Here is a 24,600-nt window from a genome sequence, read left to right as displayed (position 1 = left end):
AAAACACCATTTCTCCCCAGTGTTCAGTAACCCTCAGTGTTGTTAACCAAACATTTAATGGAGAGTTTTAAAAGCGATGGTTACAACTCCCTTTCTGACTCATGTTAGCTTTTACCATCTAGGAACATCTTCTGACCTGGACTCTCTGTTTTAACACTGTCTCAGAAAGCAGGCAAGCCTCGAGTTCCTAATGTAAAACTAAAACACAGACTCCTCTCAGACCACTTCATCCATCGCAGTGAAATGAAAAAGGAGAGACATATTTCCCCCCCTTTGCTGGACACCTCTAAATCCAGAGGTCAACTGGGCTAGCATTATTTTTCATTGTCAGTTTTCCCTCCCAGTGATTACAGTGCAGCTCACTTTTAACAGCTGCCACTGAATCAGCCCCACTGCCTCCGAACATGATCAGCCCAGGGATGGACTCTGCAAGATCTTGGTTGTCTGTCTGCATGTTGTGTGGTCAGCTCCATCGCTGCAGGATAGCTGCCTGGACATGATATGTGCCAGGAGATGTGGGCACACTTCAAAATGGTTTTTGACATTCTTATTCCACTCCTAGAATGACTCATGCCAGTGGGGGACAGAGATCGAACATGGGACACACCGTGAGTGGCAGAAGGAGCTGAAACAGGTTCTGGCTGGGGTGATGGCACTAGGGCACCCCACACCTCACTCCTAAATAGCTGAGGGTGCCTGGCACGGTGACCACACGGTGGGGTTAGGAGAGCTGCCTCCAGGCTCTGCCGCCGGCAAGGTTTTATTTGTAAGGGCCCTCTGTTTCATTTTTAATGGTGAAGGTCTCCTGGGGATAGAGCTTGGATTTTCCTATTGCTGGCATTACTGGCTGGCAAGGAGGTTGTTATGGAAAATAGCTGATAGCAAACCGAGCTGCTCCTTTTTCCTTCCGCCCTCCGCCAAAAGGGACTGTTTTCTGGGGAAAATGGCCAGGATTCTTTTTAAAAAGTTACAGCCAACATTTTTCAGACTGTTTTTGCATACCGAGGTAAACACCTACACAGATATACATGCTTATCCGGATATACAGTTGTGGGTGTGCTTTTCTTTGCAGAGATGAATGATTTACATATACATATATATATATATATATATATATATATATATATATATATATATAATGGTCCCCATACAGATCCCCCACGCAGAGCAGATGTTTGACGCTGAAGCCCCTCCTTTCCCCGCCGCACTCCGCAGCCGGCTGGGGAAGGGGCGCGGGGCTCCGCCGCCGCTCCCGGACACCCCTGGGAGCCTCTTGTGTCGCTCGGGGCAGCCCCCGCGGCGGCGGAGACGGGGGTGCGGGGGGCCGGGTGCCAGCGCCCCGCGGGGGCCCGGCAGCGCCCCCCGCGCAGGCCGGCGGCCGGGCCGGGCCGGGCCGGGCCGCGCTCCCCGCGGCGTGCGCGGAGCCGTGCGCGCAGGGAGCAGCGGGCGCGCAGGGTGCGCGCCGCGGGGAGCGAACAGCAGACTGCGGGCAGCCAATGGCGAGGGCAGGCCGAGGTGGCACCAAATTTCGCGCAGCCAATCGGCTGGCGAGGGGGAGGGAAAAAAAAAAAAAAAAAGAGGAAAGAAAAAAAAGAAAGGGAAAAAAAAAAAAAGCAGCCAGGCATCATGAGAGAGCCTGGCCCTCGTCATCCTCCTCTTCCTCAGCATCCTTCCTCCCGCCCCCCGCCCCGCCCCGCCCCGCCCCGCCTCCCGGGCACGCCGAGAGCCGGGCCCCCGCCGCGAGTCGCCGCCCGCCGCGCTGACCCCGCGCATCCCAGCCGCGGGCAGGGGGTCACCGGGAGGCCGGGGCGCAGAGAGCACGGCCCCGCCAGCCGCCAAGCAAACAGCCCCGCTTAAATACCTCCGCGCCCGCCTCCCCGAGCCGCACAGCTCGCCGGGCGAGGGGCCGACAAGTACCAGCCTCCTCCCGCCGCCACCGCCGGGGACCTGCGCGCCCGCGTACCGCCGCCGAGGAGCAGAGACAGGGCTGCCCCATGCCTGCGCACTTGCTGCAGGAGGAGGTAAGCGGGGGGCTGCCGGCGGGGCCGGGGGTGCGGGCGCTTTGTCTTCCCCTCGCCCCTTCCTCCTTCATCTCCGCGGCTCCGGCAGTGCTGCGCTGCTGCTGTCTGGGGAATAAAAGGTCTGGGCATCCACGCGTGTCCGTGCACTCACACAGACACGTATGCACACATATGTGTGTGCGTACGTCCTCTCTGCGCCACTTCTCAGTCATGAGGCGAAGTCATTCGGTGCTAACTTAAGACATCACCCAAGGCTCATGGGGAGACTGTGAATGAAGCGGGGATCGACGCCGCTAGGAATATCTCCCTGTGGAGTCTATACCCTCGGACAGACTGAGCATAAAATACAGGTTTATCTGAAAAACGTCCACCTAGGCATGCTGGTAAGGGCTGTTCAGGACAGTCTTTTGTGCTAAGAGGTTGTGGGGGTTTTGGTAGTGCTCAGACTGTGATTTTTTTTATTATTTTCTTAATATTTTTTTTAATATAAGAAAGGGCTTTCACTTACAGCATTTTTAAGGCAAATGTTGCAGCAGGGACTGTCTCTAGGACAGACGCAAGGTGAAAGCGGCCAGCTGCCCAGATGAAATGAATGACTGTGTCTGCATTGCCTGATCCAAGCAAACATACAATGGGGAGACTGCCCATTTTTGGCATAAGAAGGTCTGAATAACAGCCCGGCACCAGGAAGATATGCGGAACTGTTGGATCTTTAGAGATTTTATTTTTTATTTTTGCCCTTCCTGACAGCCACTCTTTGCCTGAGGGGAGGCAGGGGCTAATTCTGGTATTCCTGCTCTCACCTTCCCACTTCTGCCTATGCTGAGGAGTGGAGGTAAATCACAGTCCTGCTCTCTTGCCTCTCACCAATACGCAGGGTCTCCCCTGGTCCTGTTGTGCAGGTGCTGTAACCTTCCAGGGACGCTGTAATGTAAGGAACCTAACTCGTCTCCCCACCTGAAATGGATGCCAAAGGCAGTGTGCTCAGACCACGTTTCATGGTCTTGGCATGTATTTTGGGGCATATCCTGGAGGCTGGAAAGAATCCTGTCCCTGGATCACGTTGGGCATATTCAAATATAGTGGACCCGAGATGGAGTGCCCTGGGGCCCCTAGGCTGAACCCGGCACGGGAGCCTTTGAGCTGCAGTTGGTTGTATAAGCTGGCTGGGTGCCAGGATCACCTATGGCGTGTTCAATGCTGGTAGGGTATGGGGGGGATGTGGAGATGGGGAAACACATCTGTTCTGCAGATGAGAGTTGCAAAGTCATTCAGAAATGAGGGAGAGCTCATGAAATGGTTTAGCTGGCCTCCTCCCCCTCTCAGCTCTAGACCCCAGATCAATCCCCATCCCATTTTCCTTGGTAGGAGCCGCAAGAACCACTACAGCCATGAGAGGGTAAAAATCCTCTTTCTTTCCTCCTCATTTCTCTGGTTTCCAGCTAAATAGCTGCCCGCTCTCTCCCTCCTTCTTCCCCCACGCTCCCCCCACCAAGTCTGTAATGGTGGAGCTGTGTTTCACAACTGTTTTATAGCCCTTTTGATTTAAGGTTAGTTTACATGTGAGAAATGACCAGTTTGATTATATCAGTGTAATTCCATCAGCATAGGTATGCTGGTAAAATTCCTCATGTGGCTACTACAGCTCTGGAAGAAGAGTTTTTTTCCTCTCTGCTGTTTCCTTTGTGCTCTCCCTCCTCCTCCTCTGCCCCTGTGTAACTTTGACAGTGACATAAGCTATTGCAGAGGAGAAAAATGCAACTCCAACCCCACATTCTTACTCTGGAAGCAGCATGTCCATATGGGGAGCGTTACCCGTCTAATTATACCACCAGATCTCTGTTGGGAATTTTTCCTGCATAGACAAGTCTTAGGTCTTTTTGGTAGATTGTCTTCCAGCCAAGGAAGAAAATTGTGCCTTCCTGCCAAAATGCCGGATGAGAATACCTGACACTTTGGAATGGGCAGGACTTTTCCTTGCCTAAGCTCTGGATTAGAAGATGTTTCTCATGGCTCTTTTGGGGGGGTGATTGCCTCTAAATTATCCAGCAGCTCAGAGTATACTACCCTCAAAACATTAATTAGGAAAGCAGGCAGAGACAGCCTATAGCGGGTGGATGGAGAGGAGCCGGTCCCAAGCTCAGCAGCTGCCTGGGTTCAGTGAAAGCAGCAGGATACTTTGTGTCCAGGTTTTTTCCTTTCTAAACTTTGATTCCAGAAGGAAAAACTTAGAGGGCTCCCTCTGTAGAGATCATTTTACTTTTCAAACGTGGGGAATCTGTCAGCTTTGCCAGCTCCTCCCCGTAGGAGGGTATGTCTGTAACCCTCTAGTTTCTACCCTTGGGAAAGGGAGGAGTTGGGGTGGCCACGTAAGCTGCCTGGCCTGATTTTAATACCTCCCTCAGGAAACTAGGCCATGGCAGGATGGTGGTCTTTTACGAATCCGGGTGCCTGGGTGGGAATCTGCTGTTAATTCAGGAGAGATTTCTATTGGGAAAGGAGCTTTCCCAGCTTGGCCACGCTCCCTCCCACAGTCCTGGCTCTCCCGTTCCTGCCGGCTGACCTTTAGTGCCCCTTCGCACGTGGAGACAACAGTGGAGGGACGTGTCCTTTGGGCAGGTTCCCAGGAGGTGAGGAGATGGGAGCAGCGTGCCCTCCTACCACTTGCATCCCACGTGCTTGGCACCCCCGGAGTCGAGCCCAGTCGGGTGCTTGGGCTCAGGCTTGACAAAGGGCTGCGGGCACCAGCAAGCACGCGGCTGTCATGATGGAGATGGAAATCAGTGATTCAGGGTTCAATGACCTGTCTCATTAGGGTCAGTCCTGCCTGCTCCTTTCATCATGCATGCCTGATCAGGCAGGCTGTCACTCAGCCAGGGCAAATAAGCGTGTGCAGAGGGAATGTTGTGTCACGGTTACAGGAGGGAGCCGGGAGCCAGGCTGAGCCAACTTGCTGCTCAGAAGTTCCTCTCTGCGTGCTGGTGGCCTTGGCTCAGAGGACTGTCTTCCTGTGCCTCAGTTTGCCTGTGGGTGGAAAGCGGGAGAGGGATAAGAGGCTTAGCAGCAGCCATGGGATAGGATGTCTAACTGGAAGCACACTGCTTGACTGCTTTCCTCTGCTGATCTCCAAGTGTGTTGGTCTTGCCATGTCCCAGCCTGGAAGGTGAGGCAGGGGGAGATAAGGAGGCACCCCAGAGGAATGCCCCTGTGGATCCTCCTGGTGTTCCTCCAGTGATCCCTAGTGGGTTGACACAAAAAGGCAGGCTATCAGGAGCAGCCTAATGATTTATAATAAAACTGTGTTTCAGACTGTATTTCTCTCCCTCCTCTTTGTTCATTCACAAGATTTCCTTTATTGTTGTCTGCTTATGCACAAGCCCAGACCACAAGCCCACCTAAAAACGCCTACTAATAAAACTGAAGGAAAATGAAAATCCTTGCAGCCTGCAAATGATCTTAACAAAGCCACTGGTGGAAAAAAAACTGTCTTTGAAGTCTTTTGCTTTACTTTCTGCACCCTGTCTACCATTCATCTCCTTTCCCCAGAAAGATCAGGTCCCCTCCCTCTCAGGCCATGACTCTGTGGGGCCAGAGCGGGCTCTTCTTGGTGCTAAGGGCTCAGCTGAAAGAACGGAGCCTGCCAGGGAAACTGCAGGCTGCAAGTCTCAGTACTGCCAGTCTAGCTGTTTGTGTTTCAATTCCCTGCATTGGTAACCACCAACTTCTTGTTTGGTTTTCCCTTTTTCCTTTCTTGAAAATGTCCTTTGCCGCCTCTCCAAGGAGTTCTCCTCCGCTTCCAGCACCACCACGGTCAGCAACATCACCTCCCGGGTGACCAGGAATGGGGATGCCATCATGGAGAAGGAGTTACTCAATCACGAGGACTTGGCAGGAGACCGGGGCACAGTAGACGATATCTTTGATGAGACCTACCGGGAGAAGGAGGGCCCCAAGCCCCCCATGATATACGTCTGGAGGAATATCATCCTCATGAGCCTGCTGCATCTAGGGGCCATAGTCGGGTTGGTGCTGATACCTTCTGCAAAGATCCAGACATTGGCATGGGGTAAGCATGTTCCTCTACTTGTTTCTTGGCATCTGCAAGCCCATTTGTTGGGTGGTATTTTTTTTTTCCTCCAGGCCCACAGACTCAGGGAGGAGAAAGTAGGAAGTGGAGGTCTTCTATTAGAAGAAGCTGTGGGAGGGCTTGCTAGTGTCTCTTGTAAGGTCATGCATGCGAGGGAAGGATTTGGCAGGGGACTGCTTAGCTGCTTAAAGAGCAAACTTGATTCACAGGCATTGGGCTTGGAAGTAGCCCACAACTGAATGTGCAGCCGCTTCTGGGTGAAGCACAGAAAATGTTTGATGGAGTACTGTGACGGTCCCAGAAAGTTAGGAAGAAAGGTGCTAGCAAGAGCACTTTAAGGAGTGGCTGGGGAGGCAAGGCACAGGGCATTATTTGGCATGAGGCTGCTGCTCAAAGACAAGAACCATTCCTGTTCTTACCAAGGGAGGATAAATCCTGCAGAGCCTCTGTGTGTGTGTGAGAGGAAAGAGACAAAATACAGTTGTGCTGAAGATAAAAGTCAAGAGTTAAGTCTGAAGCTCAGGTCTTCTATCATTCTTACAAAAGCACAGATTAGCCCCCATCATCCCGGAACTAAGCCTGACAACTTTCAAAAAATAAATAAGCATCTCTCCAGGCAGCAAATTCCAATGGAAAGCACAACCCAGCAGAAGGTAGCTAGGCGAAGCTCCCCTTTCTCAGAGACCTTGCCCTGGGTAGGAACCAAACTTCTCCTTTGACTGCTTGAAAGGCAGCTGGGCCTGGGGCCCAAGCTGCAGGGGAGCCTCGCTTTCCACGAGCCTTTGTGTAGACCCCTGGAGGAGTCAAGAAGCCAAATGGCTCGCAGTGGGTCGAGAGATTGCATCCAGCCCCTGCCTTCCTGTGAAACAGAGCATCCTGAAACAAAAAGCGAGAGTCTAATTTGAGACCTGCTGGCATGGCTTTTTGTTTCAGCAGTGCTCCTGCAAAGTGCTCGGCTGGGAGCAGGGTCCTGGCCAACCCAGCTGTGGACAGGCCCTGGAGAGATCCACCTGGTCTGTTGCACTCTCAAAGTCTGTCCTCCCAATGGCTGTGAGCAACAAGCATCACAGCTGAACTGGGAAAGAGATGGCTCCCTGGACAGCCAGACAACTCTTTCCCTCCTGGACCACCTCAGCTTCTCACAGGCAGAGGCCTGGAGGATGAGCATCACTGGAGGGCACAGGACTCAGTCAGAGGCTGGCTACAGCATCTGCAAAAGCAGAGGCACCAACGTGTTCCCTGTGCAGCCAGCATGGCCTTCCAGGGGGACATCATGAAAGACTTTGCTGGGCCTTTCCCTTGTGAAAGCCTGACAGGCTGCGCTTTTCCCCGAGGTGGCAGGGCTGGGCAGAACATGCAGCCTCAGCATGACCTTGGAGGAGCGTTTCAGGGCTCTCAGTCCTGCTCTGTGTGCCCTCTCCCCAGGCTCTCAGCTGGAGGCTTGGCAGGGGCCGCTGGCTCCTCTCACTCACTGAGCTGACAGCCTGGGTCCTCCAACCCCAGCCAAATATCCTCAGTGCATTGGGGAAGGAGGAGGGAAAAGGTGTGTTGGGTTTACTGGTTTCATTTCAGGCTGCTGAGATGCACTGTGATTTCCAAATCCATCCAACCTTTCTCCCTTGAGCTCTCCTGAGATAAGTAAGTGGGCTTGAGTATCTTGATCCAGAACATTAATGCTGCTTTGCATTCTGCCAAGACCCACCTTACCCCAAAATGGTCTCTGAGGCAGTGTCTCTGCAAACACGTGCCTGTTCGGGATGTCTGTATGGCATCCTATGGCGTTTCGTGGGAACCTGCCTTGCTTTTTACCTGATGCCAGTCCCTCCCCTTCCTCAGCCAACTCCGATGCGAAGTGCCAGTTGCTCTCCTGCCACTGTGAGGCACTGTGAGATTCCTCGGTGTCTTCTGGAGTGACATGCTCTAGGAGTGGGAGAAGGACACGGAGTTTGGGGGAACTGCACTGTTTTGGACTGGCTGAAGATCCATCCCGCATTACCAAAGCTGGAGTATTTCCACAGATCTCCCTGTCCTGCATCCCTGGCACTTGTTCTGGGAAAGGACCACCCTTCCCTGCACCCTGCAGGCAAGTCAGAGCTTTCCCCTACAATCCATTCTCCTCCAGTGCTGACCGGAGCTGGGATACTCTGATCCTCCACAGGTCTGGCTTCTCAGCAAGGCTCCTTGCTCCTTCTTTCATTGCCCTTTTCTCAGTTCATACCTTTCTTTAGCACATACAAGGCATCTGTGGCTGTCATCTCAGTGACTTGCTGTTATTTTCCCAGCACCCCCTGGTAGCAAGGAGAGGACTACAGTTCCCATTTTACACACAAGGACAGAGCAGCAGAGGCTTGTGTTGCTCTTGGCAATTCACCATGGGCTCATGGCAGAGCAGCTCTCCCAGCAGTAGTTCTGGAGCTGCTGGGGTAAAAACCCCAGCTTGTTTCTTTGTTTGTTTTTCAGATCATTCCTTCCTTAGGCTGTGTACATATAATATAAAATTAACATGGTCCCAGATGTTCTCTGCTGCGATGCTACAGGCAGCTGTGGTGCCTAGTAGCTGATACACCTTCTGTGTTTTATTATAAGGAGCAATCCCCTGCTTATACCCTCTTTATCCAGGCCACTGTCTCCTTGATGTTCCTGTCCCTCTGAAACCAGTTATATTGGTGACTGTGTCTTCTTTTGTTTTCATTTCTCTGTGTGCTAATTCCTCTTTGTCTCTCAAGCTCTCCAGCCCTGCCTTCATCATTGTTTGCTGTTCTGCGTTGCTGTGTGCATTGTATCCCCTGATCTCTTTCTGGTACAGAGCTTCCCAGAACGAGCTGGGGTTGTTGATCAGGTGAGAGCTCACCATAATGAGAGCTCTCCAAGCCCTTCCAGCACTATGGCTTTCTAGCCAGCTGCCCTTTTATTTACTGTCTTCTCCACTGCACTTGACAAAGTCTTGCACATAGTCTTTTCAGGGATCATGGGCAGATTTCACATCATTTGCCAAACGGCATAGAGGTTGAGTCTGGAAGGCCAGAATGCAAAGGTCATTGACAGTTTCTTCTCTAGCTGCTCTGAGCCTCCCTGGAAACGTGATTTACAGGTTGTCTTCCTGGCCCTTGGGTGCAGCAGACTGATGATATTTGTGTTAACCCCTGCTGGCCTGGCCAACAATGTCTGTAAAACAGTGATGGTTCCTCTTGATGTGGTGCTCTGACAATACCTCAGCTACCTGCAGTGCCAGCAGTGGCAGCAACATGGGTTGATACCATTTCTTGATGCTCCTGCTTTGGACCAAGGAGAATCTTGCTGGCTAATTTAGGCAACTCTGACAGCCTGAAAATCTCAGCCAGTACTACCCCCAGGGATGTGTCCAGCAAAATGTTTACAGCAGTTTTTTGTTACTTTCCCATCAAGACTACTGCTGGCAACACCTCCCCACTTGGTGTCCTCTCCAGGCTTAACTAGCAGGTGGCATGCTTCTCCGAGCGTGGAGGGGAACTTCTGATTTTGCCAGATAGGGAAGTTAGATTTTAGCAACAATAGCTCATATTGCTCCTCCTAAACACTGTTCCCCTTATGCAGCCTGCACACGTTTCCTTGCTCTTTGTATCTTTCTCCTGAGAATAGCATGACCCACCTGGCAAGCAGGGGCTGGGAGGCAAGGAGGAAACAGTCTAAAACTGTAGTTTTCCCTTGCACTGAGCAGAAGCTCAAGGACACCTGCTGGAGCAGGGACACCTCTTCATGTAAACATTCTTGGTGTTGACTGCAGGTGACAATGCCTTTAGCACATTCCTGGCTTCCCATCATAACTTGAGGTCTGAATCTGGGCCCTGAAGAGGTAAAAGGCTAATGAGTCATATAGACATGACTGAATCTGGAATTCAGTTTTGGGTTTAATTTTTGGAGCACTGAGTGCATATGACTGCCAGTGGTCATAATTCTTTGTGTTCCAGTTGAGTGGGTCATTGGGAACGTCACCTGTGAGTTGACAATCTTTTGGATCTTGAATACTTCAAAGCATGGTGTGGAAGATGACTTTGAAACCTCAGCTGAGAGAGTCCCTAAGTCCTTCAGTTTGGGGCAGCTTCACAAGGCACCTGTGAAAATCTGTGCTACTTTATTTCACCTTCTCTATTCTCTTTCCAATTTCATTCCTAGTGGACGATCTTGGAGGAGATTTTGTTCTTCCTTCCCTGAGATGCTCATTCCCTGGCTATGCAATGATCATCATTGTACCTGTTTGCGGGGATGAATCCTCTGAATCATTAGGGTGCTGGATTCTTCTGTTTTCCACCAGGCTTTTCAATCTTATTGTCCATATCCTGTCACTGTCACAACAACTCCTAGGTATGGCTGATGGAGATAATAGCCCCCAAGTAGGGTTTGGGTTTCTGTGGGGCTGGATGCCATGTATGCGTAGACTGAGAATCAGCTCCTTTCCCACAGAAAGTGTCTGCTCCTTAGGTAAACTACATCTGCTATATATGGGCAAGAGGCAAGGCAGCACAGGAGTATAATTAGAGAGTTGTGTCCATTGTAGTGACCTGGGATGCAGCTCCAAGAGAAGTCAACATGATCTGCTGAGGTTCGTGGGCTTTGGATGAAGGCCGTGACTGTTCTATACCCAGCCTGAAAGCAGTGGGTACCCTTCCAAATTTTTAACAAAAGCTTTCAGTCAAGGCTACCCGAAAGCAAGTACTGGGTTGTCTGGTTTCTGGGTCTGTTGGTGTCCCCACCACATCTCTTTTGTGATTCCTTGTGCTTGCTGATACGTCTTCATTGCTGGTGTTGTTTTTTCCCGGGGGGGATATCCACAGGCAAATTCTGAGAACCGCCTGTATAAAAGAGATACAGATGAGCTTCCTTCTTGCAAAGCTTAAATACCACAGTTCTCAGCCAGTCATCTTCCTGGAGGCCTCTTTTACCAAAAAATTCTCAGTCGGCATGTGAGGATTCGCTAGAGAGGGAAGCCTGAACTCAGGGCTATAAATAGGGCTTGTACTCACCTAACCTGGCATTTACTTTCTAGTGCCATTGAAGAATATGAAAGATTGCCAAGTTCATTTCTGTCCCCAGTGCACTGTTAACTCATGCCTACTTGCCCCACAGTGGAGAGCTGGGCTCTTTCCCCAGCAATTTGCCCCCTACATCCATTGCAAGCTGATGTTTTTTTCCCCACAGACTCCCTGTCTGATGTTTCTCTTAGAGCCTGTATAGGTTGGGGGTTAAATCCAGACTCCTGGATGCTGCTCTCAGCTCTGCTATAAACTGCTTGTCACCCTTGGAAATCTACCTCAGCTACTGAGGTGTGCACCATAGGTATAAAGTTGCCCAGAGGTTTTATAAAATGCGGTTTGCAGGGTATAGCAGCTTATGTTCGAGGGAGAATGGTGGTGAGTCACACTTCTGCCGCTAGTAGGAAGTGTCTGAAACATCCAAGAATGGGTTTTGTTGTTATTGCAGTGTCTGAGGCCAGAGAGGTTCTGCAAATCAGTCATGTGTTAGGTGCTTTTTCAAGGTTTGCTCTTCTTGCTTATGAATCTGTGGGGATAGTGACTGATTAAAATGAGTCTTAAAATCTAAAACCAACAGGGAACTGGTTATGAGCTAGTTCATAACTTTCAAGTCAGCATTATGGGGCTGGGTGAGACCTTCAAGGCATCCAGCATAAGTACTTTCTTATCAGTAAGGCCAAACGCCCTGCTCCAGCATCTCCACTCTCCCCTTCCAGGTTTGGCCAGCTTTGTGAGCTTTGCTCAGCTCCATTGTCTCTTGCAAAGGCTGGACCCTGCTGCATTTGCATGCATTTTCATCCTTCTTCACGCCCTATAAATCAGCTATGACCAGTGGCTGCTTGGCTCCTCCTAGAGACCGCAATGGTGCTAGGAGACGCAAGGCAGAGGTGTGCTGGTCCGAGGCTTGCACCGCATTCAGCAGCAGGAGGGGAAGCCAAGGGAGAAGATGAAGATGGGAAGTCACGGTCAGATCAGCAGGCAGGGAAGGTCGCTATTATACAGTGGGATGGGAGTGAGGTTCATGCAAATTTAAGGGGACAGAAGAGGATGTTAAATCAGCCGAGACCAGCTTTTAGTGGATAAGAGATTAGGTTTGGAATGTAGCAAAACAAAAAGGAGGTGACAGAAGGAAGAGGGAGCAGGAGATGACAGGAAATAAAGCCTGGCTTATTTTGAATGAAACAACAGGGTGACCGTGCTTTGAATGTGTCTCAGATCTCTGATTCCAGACAAGTTTCTGGCATAGTATCTAATAAGCTTGATTAGAGCCATTTGGCTGGACTGAATGGTATTATCAAGCATACCAGTGATTCCTATCCATGGGGTTATGTGTAAGAATAAGGAGCTGTTTTCATGATTGATCCAATTGACTGACATCTGCAAATTTATACCAAGGAAAGAGTTTCCCCTGGGGAACTGGGAAGAAGGTGTCCCTTTCCCCAGGGGACTGAAGGTGGATCAGTTGACCTATGCACAGATGTGAAGTCTTCCCTCTCGGTGTCTGAGCTTGCAGGGCAAACCAACTGTTGAATGCTCTCCGGCTTTCTGCCCAACTTCCTGACCCTTCCTTCCTAGAGAAAGAGTTAATTTTCAGATCCAATTTTCTTCTTATTCCCCGCTTCCTAGCGTAATGCTGCTATGATCCTGTTGGGGTCTTTTCTCCGTTTTAGTTCTATGACCAGATGCTGCAACCCAGGTTAAATTCCAGAGGTCCCAGGAGGACATGTGGGAACACACAGACCAGCGCAGGCATAAACACATGATCCAGAGGGAGAGGGATGTTGTTTTTTACTAGCTGCCAGAGGGTCAAGGAATTCCTTCTGACCTGTGTGGAGTGGGAACACATGAAGCAGCCTCGAAGCTCAACTGGGCCCAGCAGCATCTGCCTCTGCTGTGGGCACGACTTGCAATGAGTTGTTGGCCTTGGAGTTTCCTTCTGTAAATGGTGTAGGAGCTGAGCAGAGGGGGGGATCAAAAAGAACCTGGGAACAGGAGCCTCTGGGCAGATTTTCAGTCAGTGGTGGAGCTGAAGGGGAAGCCCAGGCTTCAGTGGGATGGTAGCTTAGATCTTTGTCTGACCAGCTTCTGCTCAGACAGGGAGCAGAAGAGAAGCCTAACCCTGCACTTGGACTGTCCCCCTGAAGAACTCTAAGATCATCTGCCACCTCTAGGTGAAAAGAATGCAAAAGAGATTTAGTGAGGAGTGGTGAGATAGGAAAGCAAGACCCTTGATTACTCAGGGTGGGAGGAAAGGAGGAAGCTGTTCTCTCGTGAACTGCAGAGGTTATCACAGGGCTATATGGAAGCAGTCGCTTCATACAACTTTGATGATCCTGCACCATGACAGATGGCACTATGCTGAAGACCCAACCCTTGTGACAAGTCTTGTAAGGGGGAACCTCCTCCCTTGTCAGAGATGAAGAGCTGAAATGATTTGCCCCACATTGCTTAGGAAGCCTGTGGTAGCTTGGGCACTCTCACACTGATTTTTATTGCCCGAATCTGTGCTCTCCATGGGTTCCTCTCTTGTTTATATAGCTTTGGGGAAAGGCCTGCCTTTGTGTTGCTCTGCCTGAAACTTTGCTGCAGGCTGACTTGCTCTAACTGCTCCAACACTTTCTTTTCCTCTCCAGCCGTTCTGTGTTTCCTGGTGAGTGCTCTGGGGATAACAGCTGGATCTCACCGCCTCTGGAGCCATCGGTCCTACAAAGCCACGCTGCCACTGAGGATCTTTTTGACTATTGCAAACTCCGTGGCCTTCCAGGTAAGCACCTCCTCAATGTACCACTGGTCTTCAGAAGGAAGTGCTCCCCTGAATCCCTGTCTCAGATATGGGGCACAAGCTGATGGAGGGGTTCCTCTCTCCTACTACCTCTTGTTAGGAAACAACCTGCCCTTTCCATCTAAGACTGCGGTGCTAGAGTCCATCTCATTGTCTTCACCTTGTCTCGTCAGAGGGTGACTCTGAGATGAACGAGGTGGGGAGAGGACTGTTGGCCAAGACCAGGGGTAGGAAAGCTCTCCAAAGCAGGAATGTACCCTTCCCTCGAGGTGTGGTCTCCCTACACTTGCTCCAGGTCCTGTGAAAGAGGTGTGGAAGTGCTAAGTGCTCTCCTGGTGTTCGGGTTGCCTCACCCTCCTCTTGCTGCACAGCTGATAAAAGGGGGGAGACATCTGCACAGCCCAGGGAGTCAGGCTGTGGAATTTGCTGCTGCAGAAAGACCAAGAACTTGTTGAAATGATGCAGTTAGGGGGATGCTTCTCTGGTTCAGAAGAGTGATGTTTAGGAATAATCCTGTTATAAGTCACACCACTGGCTTCCAGAGAGTCATCCCAGGTCAGTGATGTTTCAAGGAAAGAAGGGTTGGGACCATTGAGAGTGGCACAAGTGACTGCAAGCAGCTGATAAGCACCTCAGAGTATTGCCTAACCACTCACTACAGCACTTCACAGTCCACAAAGCAAGCAAACCGGGCAGTCCTTAGGGACTGTAGAAAGTAGCAGAGATGGCCCTTTAGAAGAAGTTAGAGTGAAAACCCAGATTGGCGTGGCACAGAAAAATCCTGGTGGTCTCTTGGGTTTGCTGCTGTGAGGCAGCTCTAATGGCACTCTGTCCTCCAACTGTACTTGAAGGGACTTCGTGCAGGCTTGCTCATGTGTAGGAAGTACTCAGGAGGCTGGCAGGGTGCAGCACTTTCTGCCAGAAGAAGGTAAACAGAAAAGTATCAGTGCTGTACCCCCAAGTAATTCTCCATCTGAGGTATGGGGGAAGGGTAAAGCCCAAGTGGACCAGGTATTTTAGAGACATTATCTCCCTTTCCCCTCTGTGCAGCTGTAGAAGGTATCACTTCATTGACATGTAATCAGAACAGGGTGGGGATGTTTTTTTCAGCATTTCTAAAACACAATTCACTTTCCTATTCTCTGTTAGTACCAAACAAGAGTCTTTCATGAGGAAGAGGAAGGACCAAGCTGCTGATTCCAGCGACTGGTCCAGCACTCAGCAAGGAATTGGATCCATTGCTGTGTATTGGCTAGTCCCACACAAAGACCATCTTTCACAGGGTTATAGGGCAGAGGGGGAAAGAATTTGCTGAGCTATTGCTGTAGGGGATAGGAATAGACAAAGATGAGAGACAGACAGATATTTCAGCTTCAATAGAAACTAATCCAAAGTTTTACTGAAAATTCAGTACCATTCCCCATGGATTTTTTTTTTTTTTTTTAATAGTTACTTTCAATGAGATCAAGAGAAGGTTTATTTTCAGTTTACCTCATTCCTGTTAGTGGCAGCAGCTCTAAGATCAGACTAATAACTTTTAAGGCCAGAGAAGACTATCGATTATCTTATCTGAGGTCCTCCAGAAAATGCATGTTGGCTGCTCAGAGACCTATGGCTTGTGATTTCAGGGAATTTGGGAATTCTGCCCCTAGTTGCTCCTCCACCTGCAAGACCAGGCAGCTGCAGCACAGCAGAAGCTCTCCTGGTTATAGCCTGTGGCTGCAAACTCCCAAGGAAGGAGGTATTCTCCCAGGCTTTGCTTGCTGGTGTCAGAAAGCCATGATTTTCAGACAGGGTTGCAGTTTAGAGGTGGTCCCAAAATAAGATCTGTAGAAAAGACATGTGCTAAAGTTTGGGTCAAGATTCTGACTCTTCAACTTTGAGGCCCCTGATTTGTGTTTGTGCACAGGGTATGGTGGATGAGGTGCTCCGGCTGGGGTACTTTGGCCTTTTCAAACTTGTGCCTCATACCTCCAACAGAAGGATTTCCAGGAGACAGGGAAAGACTCCCCAGATGTATAAACCCAAGCTGTCTGTCAGCTTTCAGGCTGGGATTTCTCACATTACGTGATGCTGTGTAGGGTCTGGGATGTGAGAGAGACTTTGGGTCACAGGTGAAACATTTCCAGCATAGGTACTGGCTGTGCTTCTCTGCTTACTGGATAGGGAAGGCTGCTGGGCCACCCTTTTCTGAGAGGATGCTGAGTGACCAAGCTCTGGCTAATATCAGTGAGGGCTGGTGATACTTGGAGGTGCTCAGGATCTGGCTGGAAGGAATGCAGCAGTTCCCAGTATTTGGAAACAAGCAACAGTTGAATCCTGGCCCATGTCTATCATTGCCTTATTGCATGGCGCACAGGTAAATCATTTTATCTCAGTTGAAGGAGGAGTGGTTACAGCACTTGAGAGGGACTTGAGGATTTCTGTCTCTGCTACAGTCTCCCTGTGTGAATAAGTCACTTGGTCTTTCCAGGCAAGAAATAGGGATGATGATGATGATGCTTCCCTACCTTCAAGGTGTTTTGAGGAAAAATCTTATGTACTTAGGAGATTAAGGAGCATCTTGTGTAACACAGGCAATAGAGGCGTGCTTGGATTTCTGTTGCATGTTTTCTAGGATGGTGTAATACATGGCTTTAAGCACATGAAAATCTTGGTGTAAGGGAATGAGTACAGGCTCATTAAAATCTATTCTTAAAACTGGCCAAAACAATCACTTCTTAATACAAGTGATGAAAGCTTTGACATTTTCCAAGCGGTATTGATTTTGCAGCTTGAATGGAATGGTTATGGGGCTGAAGGGGGGTATTTTTTATAATTGTCATTGAAATGGTGTGTTTATTCTATTTCTAAAGAGGGGCCTTCGTTTTAAGACCATTTTATTTCCAAGAAAAAAAAAATTAAAAAACTCGACCCCAAGTTAAACAGATCTGATTTGGCAATCCCAGGAAAACAAGGCAAGCTGACCCATGGAAAATGTCAGGGCAGAGGGAAGGGGCAGGTTGATCAATCCCAGCTGGCACCATGTAGGGATGGGGACAAATGACCAACAAGAGCTGAGCGTGTGAGGGAGGAGTCACCAACTGGCCAATGAGGGCTGGCTATTGCAGGGGTGAGGGAACAAGCTGACCAGTCAGAGCCTGTGATGCTGTAGAAGATGTGCAAATGAAAGCCTAAAGGTAACCAATTAAAAAAAAGAGAAAAGGTGGCCCACCAAAGAAGCAGATTTCGAAGAAAATTGAACTGGTTGAGCAAAGAAGATCCAACCTCTATTTTAAAAGCCAAAACCCCCAAACTCTAAAGAAAGATAAAATGACTGATATGAGTTCAGGTCAATGGGATTCAGGTGTCTAAATATTTTAGGCCCTTTTGTTAATTTGAAGGGAACATCTCCGGCCCTGGCCCTAAGTCTGCACTCCTGTTGCCTTGCAGAATGACATCTACGAGTGGGTCCGGGACCACCGTGTCCATCACAAGTTCTCTGAGACAGATGCGGACCCTCACAATGCCATGCGAGGCTTCTTCTTCTCCCACATTGGCTGGCTGCTGGTGCGCAAGCACCCGGACGTCATAGAGAAGGGCCAGAAGCTGGACCTGAGCGACATAAAGGCTGACAAAGTGGTGATGTTCCAGCGGAGGTGAGTAGTGAGGTCAGCCCCAGCACAGAGCCATGTGGGATGGAGCAGGGACTTGGCAAATGGGCTGGGGACCCCAAGCACCTTTGATGGATCATGAAGGGATTGAGGGCATCATGTGAGAAATGTGAGTCTTCGGTCTGTCCGAGGCTTTGCTGTGGGATGAACCCTGTGAGAAATGAGCTGTGCCTCTCCTATAGGAAGTATTTAGGAGCTAGTGGTACCTCCAGCCCTCCCACACCTCTTTCTGTCCTGCTTACCATATAGCATCTTGCCAGCAGTGGGCTGAGCTTCCCACAGCAAAGCACCTCCACACCTGCCTGCCCACAGCCCAGCTGCTGCTTTGGCTGGCCCAGAGCCCACCCGCAGGTGCCTCCAGGCCATCCTTGGAGATGTTGTGGTACACCTTCCAGGCCATGCCTCTGCCCCTCTCCCATCAGTCTCCTGGAAATAGTGTGGTGACAGAGGAGTTGAAAATGGGATCATGAGAGGCAGTCGCTGGGAAGGACAGTCTTGATTCACTGGTGTCTCTTGGATGGGGTATCTCTCAGCTGTTTGGGGCTGATCCCCAGAGGAGACGAGCCTGTCACCATGGCTGCAGAGATGGGGGACTGCACCCATATAGTAACCACCCTGATTTGGGAGGTCTCTAGCTCAGGCCCAGATGAACCAAGCAAGTTTTATGTCTTCCCTCCTTTTTGTGGCTGGGATTTTTCTTGTGGGTCATCAGTGGTTCGGCTTTCTCTACTCCCACCCCTCCAGTGCGAGAGACCCCACATGCTCATCTGTTTGATGGCACAGGTGTCCCTTGCTTGCACGTATTGGTGGGGTGTATTGGTAGGCAGGGCCAAGTCTGCAAGGAGGAGTTGCAGCACTGGGCCAGAGCTGGAGAAGGGACCTTCTATGGGACTCAGCAAGCATGGGGTTGACTTTATGGGGGACCAATATTGCTGAGAAGCAAATGGAAAATGAGGCCAAAAGCAGCAGCTGGTGTCTGGATTCATGGTGATGGGAACATTGTTTTGTGCACAAGAGACACTGAGACAGAGAGAGCAGGACTTTAGTTTGAGTTTTCTGCCCGGTGATAAGACTTGAGAGTCTCCAGGAATGGCTTCTGCGCATCCAGGGCAAATGATGCAGGGCTCAGAGGTGAGGCATTTCTGCACTTGATTTTCCCTGTATAGCTGAGTGTGAATCCTCCAAAGGGAGGACTGAACCAGCCCTTCCTGTCCTGCCTCTGCCACTGAGCGCTTTCCTCCTGGTCCCTTCCTTTCCAGATACTACAAGCCCTCGGTGGTGTTGCTGTGCTTCACGCTGCCCACTGTAGTGCCCTGGTACTTCTGGGACGAATCCATCATCATCAGCTTCTTCATTCCAGCCATCCTGCGCTACACCATAGGGCTCAATGCCACTTGGTTAGTGAACAGTGCTGCTCACATGTTTGGCAACCGGCCATATGATCAGAACATCAACCCACGGGAGAACCCCCTGGTCAGCCTGGGGGCCCTAGGTACGTTCAGCATCCGTGTCTTTTGCTGCTGGTAGACTGTAAAGCAGGGACTGCCCCTGAGGGCTGCAGCTTCTGGGAATTTCTCTGAATCCAGGTGTCCCCATTTCCTCCTGCACCCTTCCCCTCCAGCCTTTGCATCTGGGTGTGTTTACCAGGCTGGCCAGTGAGTACATAAGGGCAGTAGGGTTATCAGCTCCCACCAGCCTCTCTCCAAGCTGGAAAGGGCTCTGCTACACTTAGCAGCACCTCCTTATCTCAATAGCAATATTTTATTTAGCCTGCTCAAAGGTTTCCCTGCCCCGTTCACGAGACTGAAAAAAGTGTGCAGCAGTCTCTGCCTATCTGTCTTAGATTTGTCAATTTGAAAAGCAGCAAATGCACATTTGGACATGTTCTCAGTGCAGCTGGTGATTTTTGGGGGTACTTGAGAATGAGACAAGCCAGATCATCTTGTGTATTTCCCTGAAATTTTGGGGACCTAGGAAAGTACATCCCAGGGTCAGCATTTGCCCTGATCTGTTCTCCGAAGCCCAAATCCTCAGCTGGTTTGCATCAGTGTACACCACTGGGGCTGCACTGATTTCCGCCACTGAAGGACCTGCTCCTGGATTTTTAGTAGGGAGGGATATGAACCATAGAGACTCAGGGGATAGGAGCAGAAGTCCAGGTGATGTCATCGAAGGGGTGAGCACTGAAGTCAGCCTTGACAGTCTCTGGAGCAGAGAGTTGCTGACTGGGGTAAATCACTTAGTAGAAGTCTGTCTGTTTTATTGTCATCTGGAAATGCCCTTTGGATTTGGCATTAGGACTGCCAGTGATATAGGGGTATTGATTGGCCTGGCTTGTTGGGGACTCGCTGCAGATCTAGCTGGTAACTGAACCAATACTAGAAGATTTCTCATGGTGGCAGAGGAAAAGCCGTTAGGTCTGCAAGCCAGAGCCTTTCTCGGTTCCTTGCCACATTCTTGTTTTCCTCTAAAGCACCATAGGTCCTCTATGACTGTCAATGCCTCATTTGGGCCAGCCCGGGCACGCTGGACCATGCCCAAATGAGATGGGGTAGATTGCAGAGAGGTGAAATTGGGCTGAGAGGAGAGAGGAGCCTGGACTCAATCCAGAGCCTGTTTCAGGAATGTGGTGCTTTGGGCCAAGAGGAAGGGGCCATCACCTAGAGCTCTGCAACATCCTCTCCCTGGTCATGTTTTGCAGGAGAAGGCTTCCACAACTACCACCACACCTTTCCCTATGACTACTCCACCAGTGAGTTTGGCTGGCGCTTCAACTTAACCACAGCCTTCATCGACCTCATGTGCCTCCTGGGGCTGGCCAGCGATCGCAAGAAGGTCTCCAAGGAGGTCATCCTGGCTCGGAAAATGCGGACTGGAGATGGGAGTCACAAGAGTGGCTGAGTTTCTGCTCCTCTTCACATACACATCCACACCTCTCCTTCCTCCTTTTTTCTCCCTTTCTCCCTTTCTGACCCCTCTGAACACGCTGGACAAAGGTTTAATGTTCTGTTTACTAACTACTGAATAATGTTACCAGTTTGCTTAAGATAATGATAATGAGTTTTAACCCCCCTCCCACGCTGTATTTTACATGATGTATTTAAGATCTAGGACTCTGCCTTTATAACGCAAGGCCATCCCTTTCCCTCCTCTCCTTTTCCTTTCCGTTCTTTCTCTCTAGCCCCTCTACCCCGTCTCCTGCTTTACGTCGTCCCAGTCTCTCCCTGGCAGAGGAGCTGGTAGGAAGCAGCCCAGGGAGGCCGATCACAGCCGGCTGCATACCATGGAGTTAAGGGAAGCCTGTACCAGCCAACGGAAAAGTTGAGCCAAAGTCAGTGACCCTCTCCCCACCACCTTTCCCCCAAAACTCCTTCCTCTGTCCCTCCTCCTTTCTCAAGGGCTGCTGACACATGTGGCATGGCTAAACTGCTCTCCCAGCAGCCCCATCCCCTTCCCTTGCCATCGGAAAGAGTTGTCTATTTCCAAGATGTCTCTTGGGAAGTGTTCTCCCCCCATCCCCACCACACAGCCTCTCTGGCTGGGGAGAGGAGAGCCCCCAGACTCTCTCAGAGCTCCAGCCAGGTCCACTGGTGGGCAGGGGGGTCTGGTGGCGAGCACTGGAGGGGGAGCCTTGGTGGCCTTATTACCTCCTCCCTCCCTGCACTGCCTGCTGTGTCCCATGCCACCAGGGGCTGAAGGCAGAGCCTAGCTCCAGGCTCTGTGGCCCCTTTGGAGAGCCACAGCAAGGAGGGGGACAGACGCAGGGGTGTGCCGGTGGCTGCTGTGGTGCAGCACCAACCCAGGATGGTTTTGTTTGCCGCCGCCGCCACCAAGATTTTTGCCGGCAAATGGGACTTTACCAAAATGGAGAGGGGGAGAAGGATGTAAACCAACGCTCCACCACTGAGTTAAGCTGCTTTATGTGCTGGAGGAACAGGGTCCCAGCTGGGGGGCAGGCGGATGTCCTGGTGTCCGTCCCTGTGCAAGGGAGTGCTTGCTGGCGTAGGGAGGGGTGGGGGTGTCTGCTGGAGCAGGCCTCCCCATCCTCGTGGGCTCCTCTCGGTTGATTAACAAGTGCCTGAGAAACACCAATGTGGGGCCAGGCAGCACAGGGGCCTTGAGGGAGGGAGTCAAGACCTCTGAGACAAGACCCTGCTGCCAGTGTGGGCCACCTCCAGGCTTTCCTGCCCAGGGTCCACTGGGGTGGTTTGCAATTCCCTGCTCCTCTGAGGGACTGGGAGGCACTCCTGAGGGAGCAGGAAGGGGAGGTGAAAGCAGCTCCTTGTTAGTCCCTTAGCTTGCCTCCCGGCCTCCTCGGCAAGCCATCTTGCCACCTCGCTCCTTTGCCGGCGCAGCAGGCAGCGAGGGCGGCTGAGCCTGCGAAAAGGTCAGTTATATCACTGAGCCGATGTGGGCACGCAGCTGGAGGGTGTGCTGGAGGACAGAAGTCCTTGTGCATGTTGTTTCCTGCAAGTTGCAGAGACCACAGCTTGAGTTCAGGCGGTGGGTTAGGTTCTGGGCACCATGGCCCCGAGCCCCTCACTGGACTGAATGTGCTTTTTTTTCCCCCCTTAATTCTCTCCATTATTATCAATTTTTATTATTATTATTATTAGTTGTAGCAATAGTATTGTTTTTGTTGCTTAAATGCATCAAATGGAGCTGGAGGAAAGCACAAGATGTGGCCAGAACAAGGTGATGCTGGAGTGGGGTTTGCCGCATCTCCCTTATTCAGGCAGGCCAGGTTGGGCAGAGACAGAGCAGATGCCAACTTCCTCGCCTCAGCTCTGCCACGTAGCAGCCAGGCAAGCTTCACAGGAGCAAGTCTCTGCAGCTTTGCTTGCTCCTGCTGCTGCGAAACTCACCAGGAGCCAGGACAGCTTTCTGATGTTCTCCTTAACAATAGGACGCTTGTTACTCAGAAAAGAAGTCCTCCTCTCCTTTCCCTCCCTGCCAACACCTTGTTATTGCTCAGCAATGGGACCCTTCAAGGTTTTGAGCCATCAGGAGCAATGTGGTCTCCAGCCGAGAGGTACAACAGGGAGGAACGAAGCAGGGAGCCCTTCAGCTCATGGTATCAGGAGACAGCATCCTTACTGCTCCAAGGTTCATGACTGCCTGGGGGCTGGCTGGGGCAAAGGGGCTGTGGCTAGAATTGTATCCTACCATTTAAAAAAAAAATAAAAAGCCCTCCACAAAAGGGAAACATTGTTAGCTCTGTAATTGTGGGCTGACTCTGCTCTAGTCTAAACCCTTCTGAACTAATGGAAGTCTCCAGAGAGGATGAATTGTCTCCAGCCAGTAATTTGAAGGGCGTGTGGGAAGGGGAGAAGGTGAGGAGAATGCTTTCCTTGCTCCTGGTGCCCTTAGCGTGTTGTGTGACATACCCTACGGTAGAGAAGCGTGCCGTGACATGCTGCAATATTTCACATCCTCTCAGCAGAGAAGCAGGGTTTGACATCAAGGGTTCCTTTTAAATTTCAAGTGCTGATTTGGGTCCAGAATCTGGAATTAGGGTGGAAGCTGAGGAGCAGTAACCAAACAGTCCTGGTGTTTGCCCAGTCACTTTAAAGGTAGATTGGCAAATATCTCTGGGTGCCTTAAATCTTTCTTTAATATACATAGGAGTATTGACAGCTATTTGCTGGGTTTTTTGTTGTTTTTTTTTTCTGAATTATGAACATTTGAGGGGTTTCTTAATTATTTAATTGCCTACATTGAACTGTGGGTGCAGGTGAATTTGAATGTATTTGAGTTAGGATTTTTGTTAGGTTAAGAAACAGATACAATGCTTCAAGTAGAACTTTGTTTGAGATATATATATATATATACACACAACTATAAATATATATATATATTTTTGGTGGCATGTTTGTATCCTGGACGCATCGTCTGTATGTTTAGCTTAAATGAGTTTGTGAGAGGTGGAAGCAGAGAAGGCAGCAGTGGGACCTCGAGGCTAGAGCAGCTGTTCTCCTGCGACCTGTTCGTGGCTTAGCTACTCGCTCACTGCGTGATTTGGGACAAAGTCACTTAAAAACTCTCTGTGCTTCAGTTTCCCTATCTGTAACAGGGGGTTACGTGGTGTGGTGAGGCTCGCTGCCGACCGGCCGAGCGCAGAGGAGGGCGGCGTATGTACCACCTGCACACCACTGCTGGCATAAGCATGGACTGGTTTGTTTTCCAAAACCGTTCCCAGCCCCGCTGGTATTGTGAAGAGCAGATGTCCAAGTGTTGGGTGTTCAGGGAAGGATTGGAAAGTTGAATCTGCACATTGTCTAAGCTCTGTCACTGTTGAAATGTGAGTAGGATACGATTTTTCACAGCTTAGAGGTTTCTGCATAGTAGTATCTCTGTTTTGTGTACTGGAAAAGAAAAAAACCTTTTTGAAATAATTTCTACTAATATGGAAACAGACATCTGGTTGTGCTGATCTGAAATTTTATTTGTTCATAATAAAAATGTTACTTTAAAGCTTGTTGAACTGATGACATGGCGGGCTGGGCTCGGTAAAGCACGCGACAGCCCATCAGGATGGAGAATGCTACGTGTTGCCATTTCCGAACCCTCCTGCCTTCCAGGAGAACCAGGGAAAAAATCCTCTGGCTCTTTAAGCACCATGAATGGGCGGATTATAATGGCTTTCATACTCCAGCGCACCCGGGCGGCGCACCCTGCCAAGGCTGCCCCTGCGCCGCGGGGTTACTGCAGGTTAATTCCAGCCGGGGCCTCTTGCCAGAGCCTTGCGGCTGACAGATATACATGCAGCATAACACGTAATACCGGCAGCCCGTCTCCCGGCTGCCACGCGGGTTCATTAACCTCAGTGAGGGGCAATTTTCCTCCTGCAAGAGCGATCGTCCCTGCTCTTCCCACCCCTTTTGCAGCTGGAGGGAAGTGAAAGGAGAAGGGGGAAATCCCCGGACCATATCTCACTTTGATGTTAGCTTCCCTGCTCCCCTACCAACCGCCTTTCAAACATCCGATCCTAGCGGCCAATAAGGCCATCTCTGCATGGCACCAGCTCGCTCCATGCAAGAGCAGGCAG

At 50.5% G+C, this 24,600-nt stretch overlaps 1 protein-coding gene across 1 annotated transcript; it reads left to right on the top strand.

The window, feature by feature from the left end:
* Positions 1–1,849: 1,849 nt before the first annotated feature.
* Positions 1,850–24,026, top strand: SCD (stearoyl-CoA desaturase). The gene is made up of 6 exons (XM_009465941.2): positions 1,850–2,021; positions 5,802–6,087; positions 13,751–13,881; positions 17,332–17,537; positions 18,812–19,044; positions 20,254–24,026. Exons 1-6 carry the CDS (start codon positions 1,995–1,997, stop codon positions 20,451–20,453), a joined length of 1,083 nt encoding a protein of 360 aa, XP_009464216.1. The 5' UTR covers positions 1,850–1,994; the 3' UTR covers positions 20,454–24,026.
* Positions 24,027–24,600: the final 574 nt, after the last annotated feature.

The sequence above is a fragment of the Nipponia nippon genome, unplaced genomic scaffold (assembly GCF_047370975.1).
Source record: "Nipponia nippon isolate SJK-2023a ecotype South Korea unplaced genomic scaffold, ASM4737097v1 scaffold_3, whole genome shotgun sequence".
Classification (NCBI taxonomy): Eukaryota; Metazoa; Chordata; class Aves; order Pelecaniformes; family Threskiornithidae; genus Nipponia; species Nipponia nippon.
Note: the sequence above shows the minus strand (reverse complement) of the source record. Positions and strands in the feature narration are given on the sequence as shown.

Excerpts from the sequence above, each read along its gene's own strand:
- SCD (XM_009465941.2), top strand. The coding sequence starts at position 1,995 with ATGCCTGCGCACTTGCTGCAGGAGGAG. Across the intron at positions 17,538-18,811 it reads GTGGTGATGTTCCAGCGGAG|ATACTACAAGCCCTCGGTGG; the intron begins GTGAGTAGTGAG and ends CTTCCTTTCCAG. Across the intron at positions 19,045-20,253 it reads GGTCAGCCTGGGGGCCCTAG|GAGAAGGCTTCCACAACTAC; the intron begins GTACGTTCAGCA and ends CATGTTTTGCAG.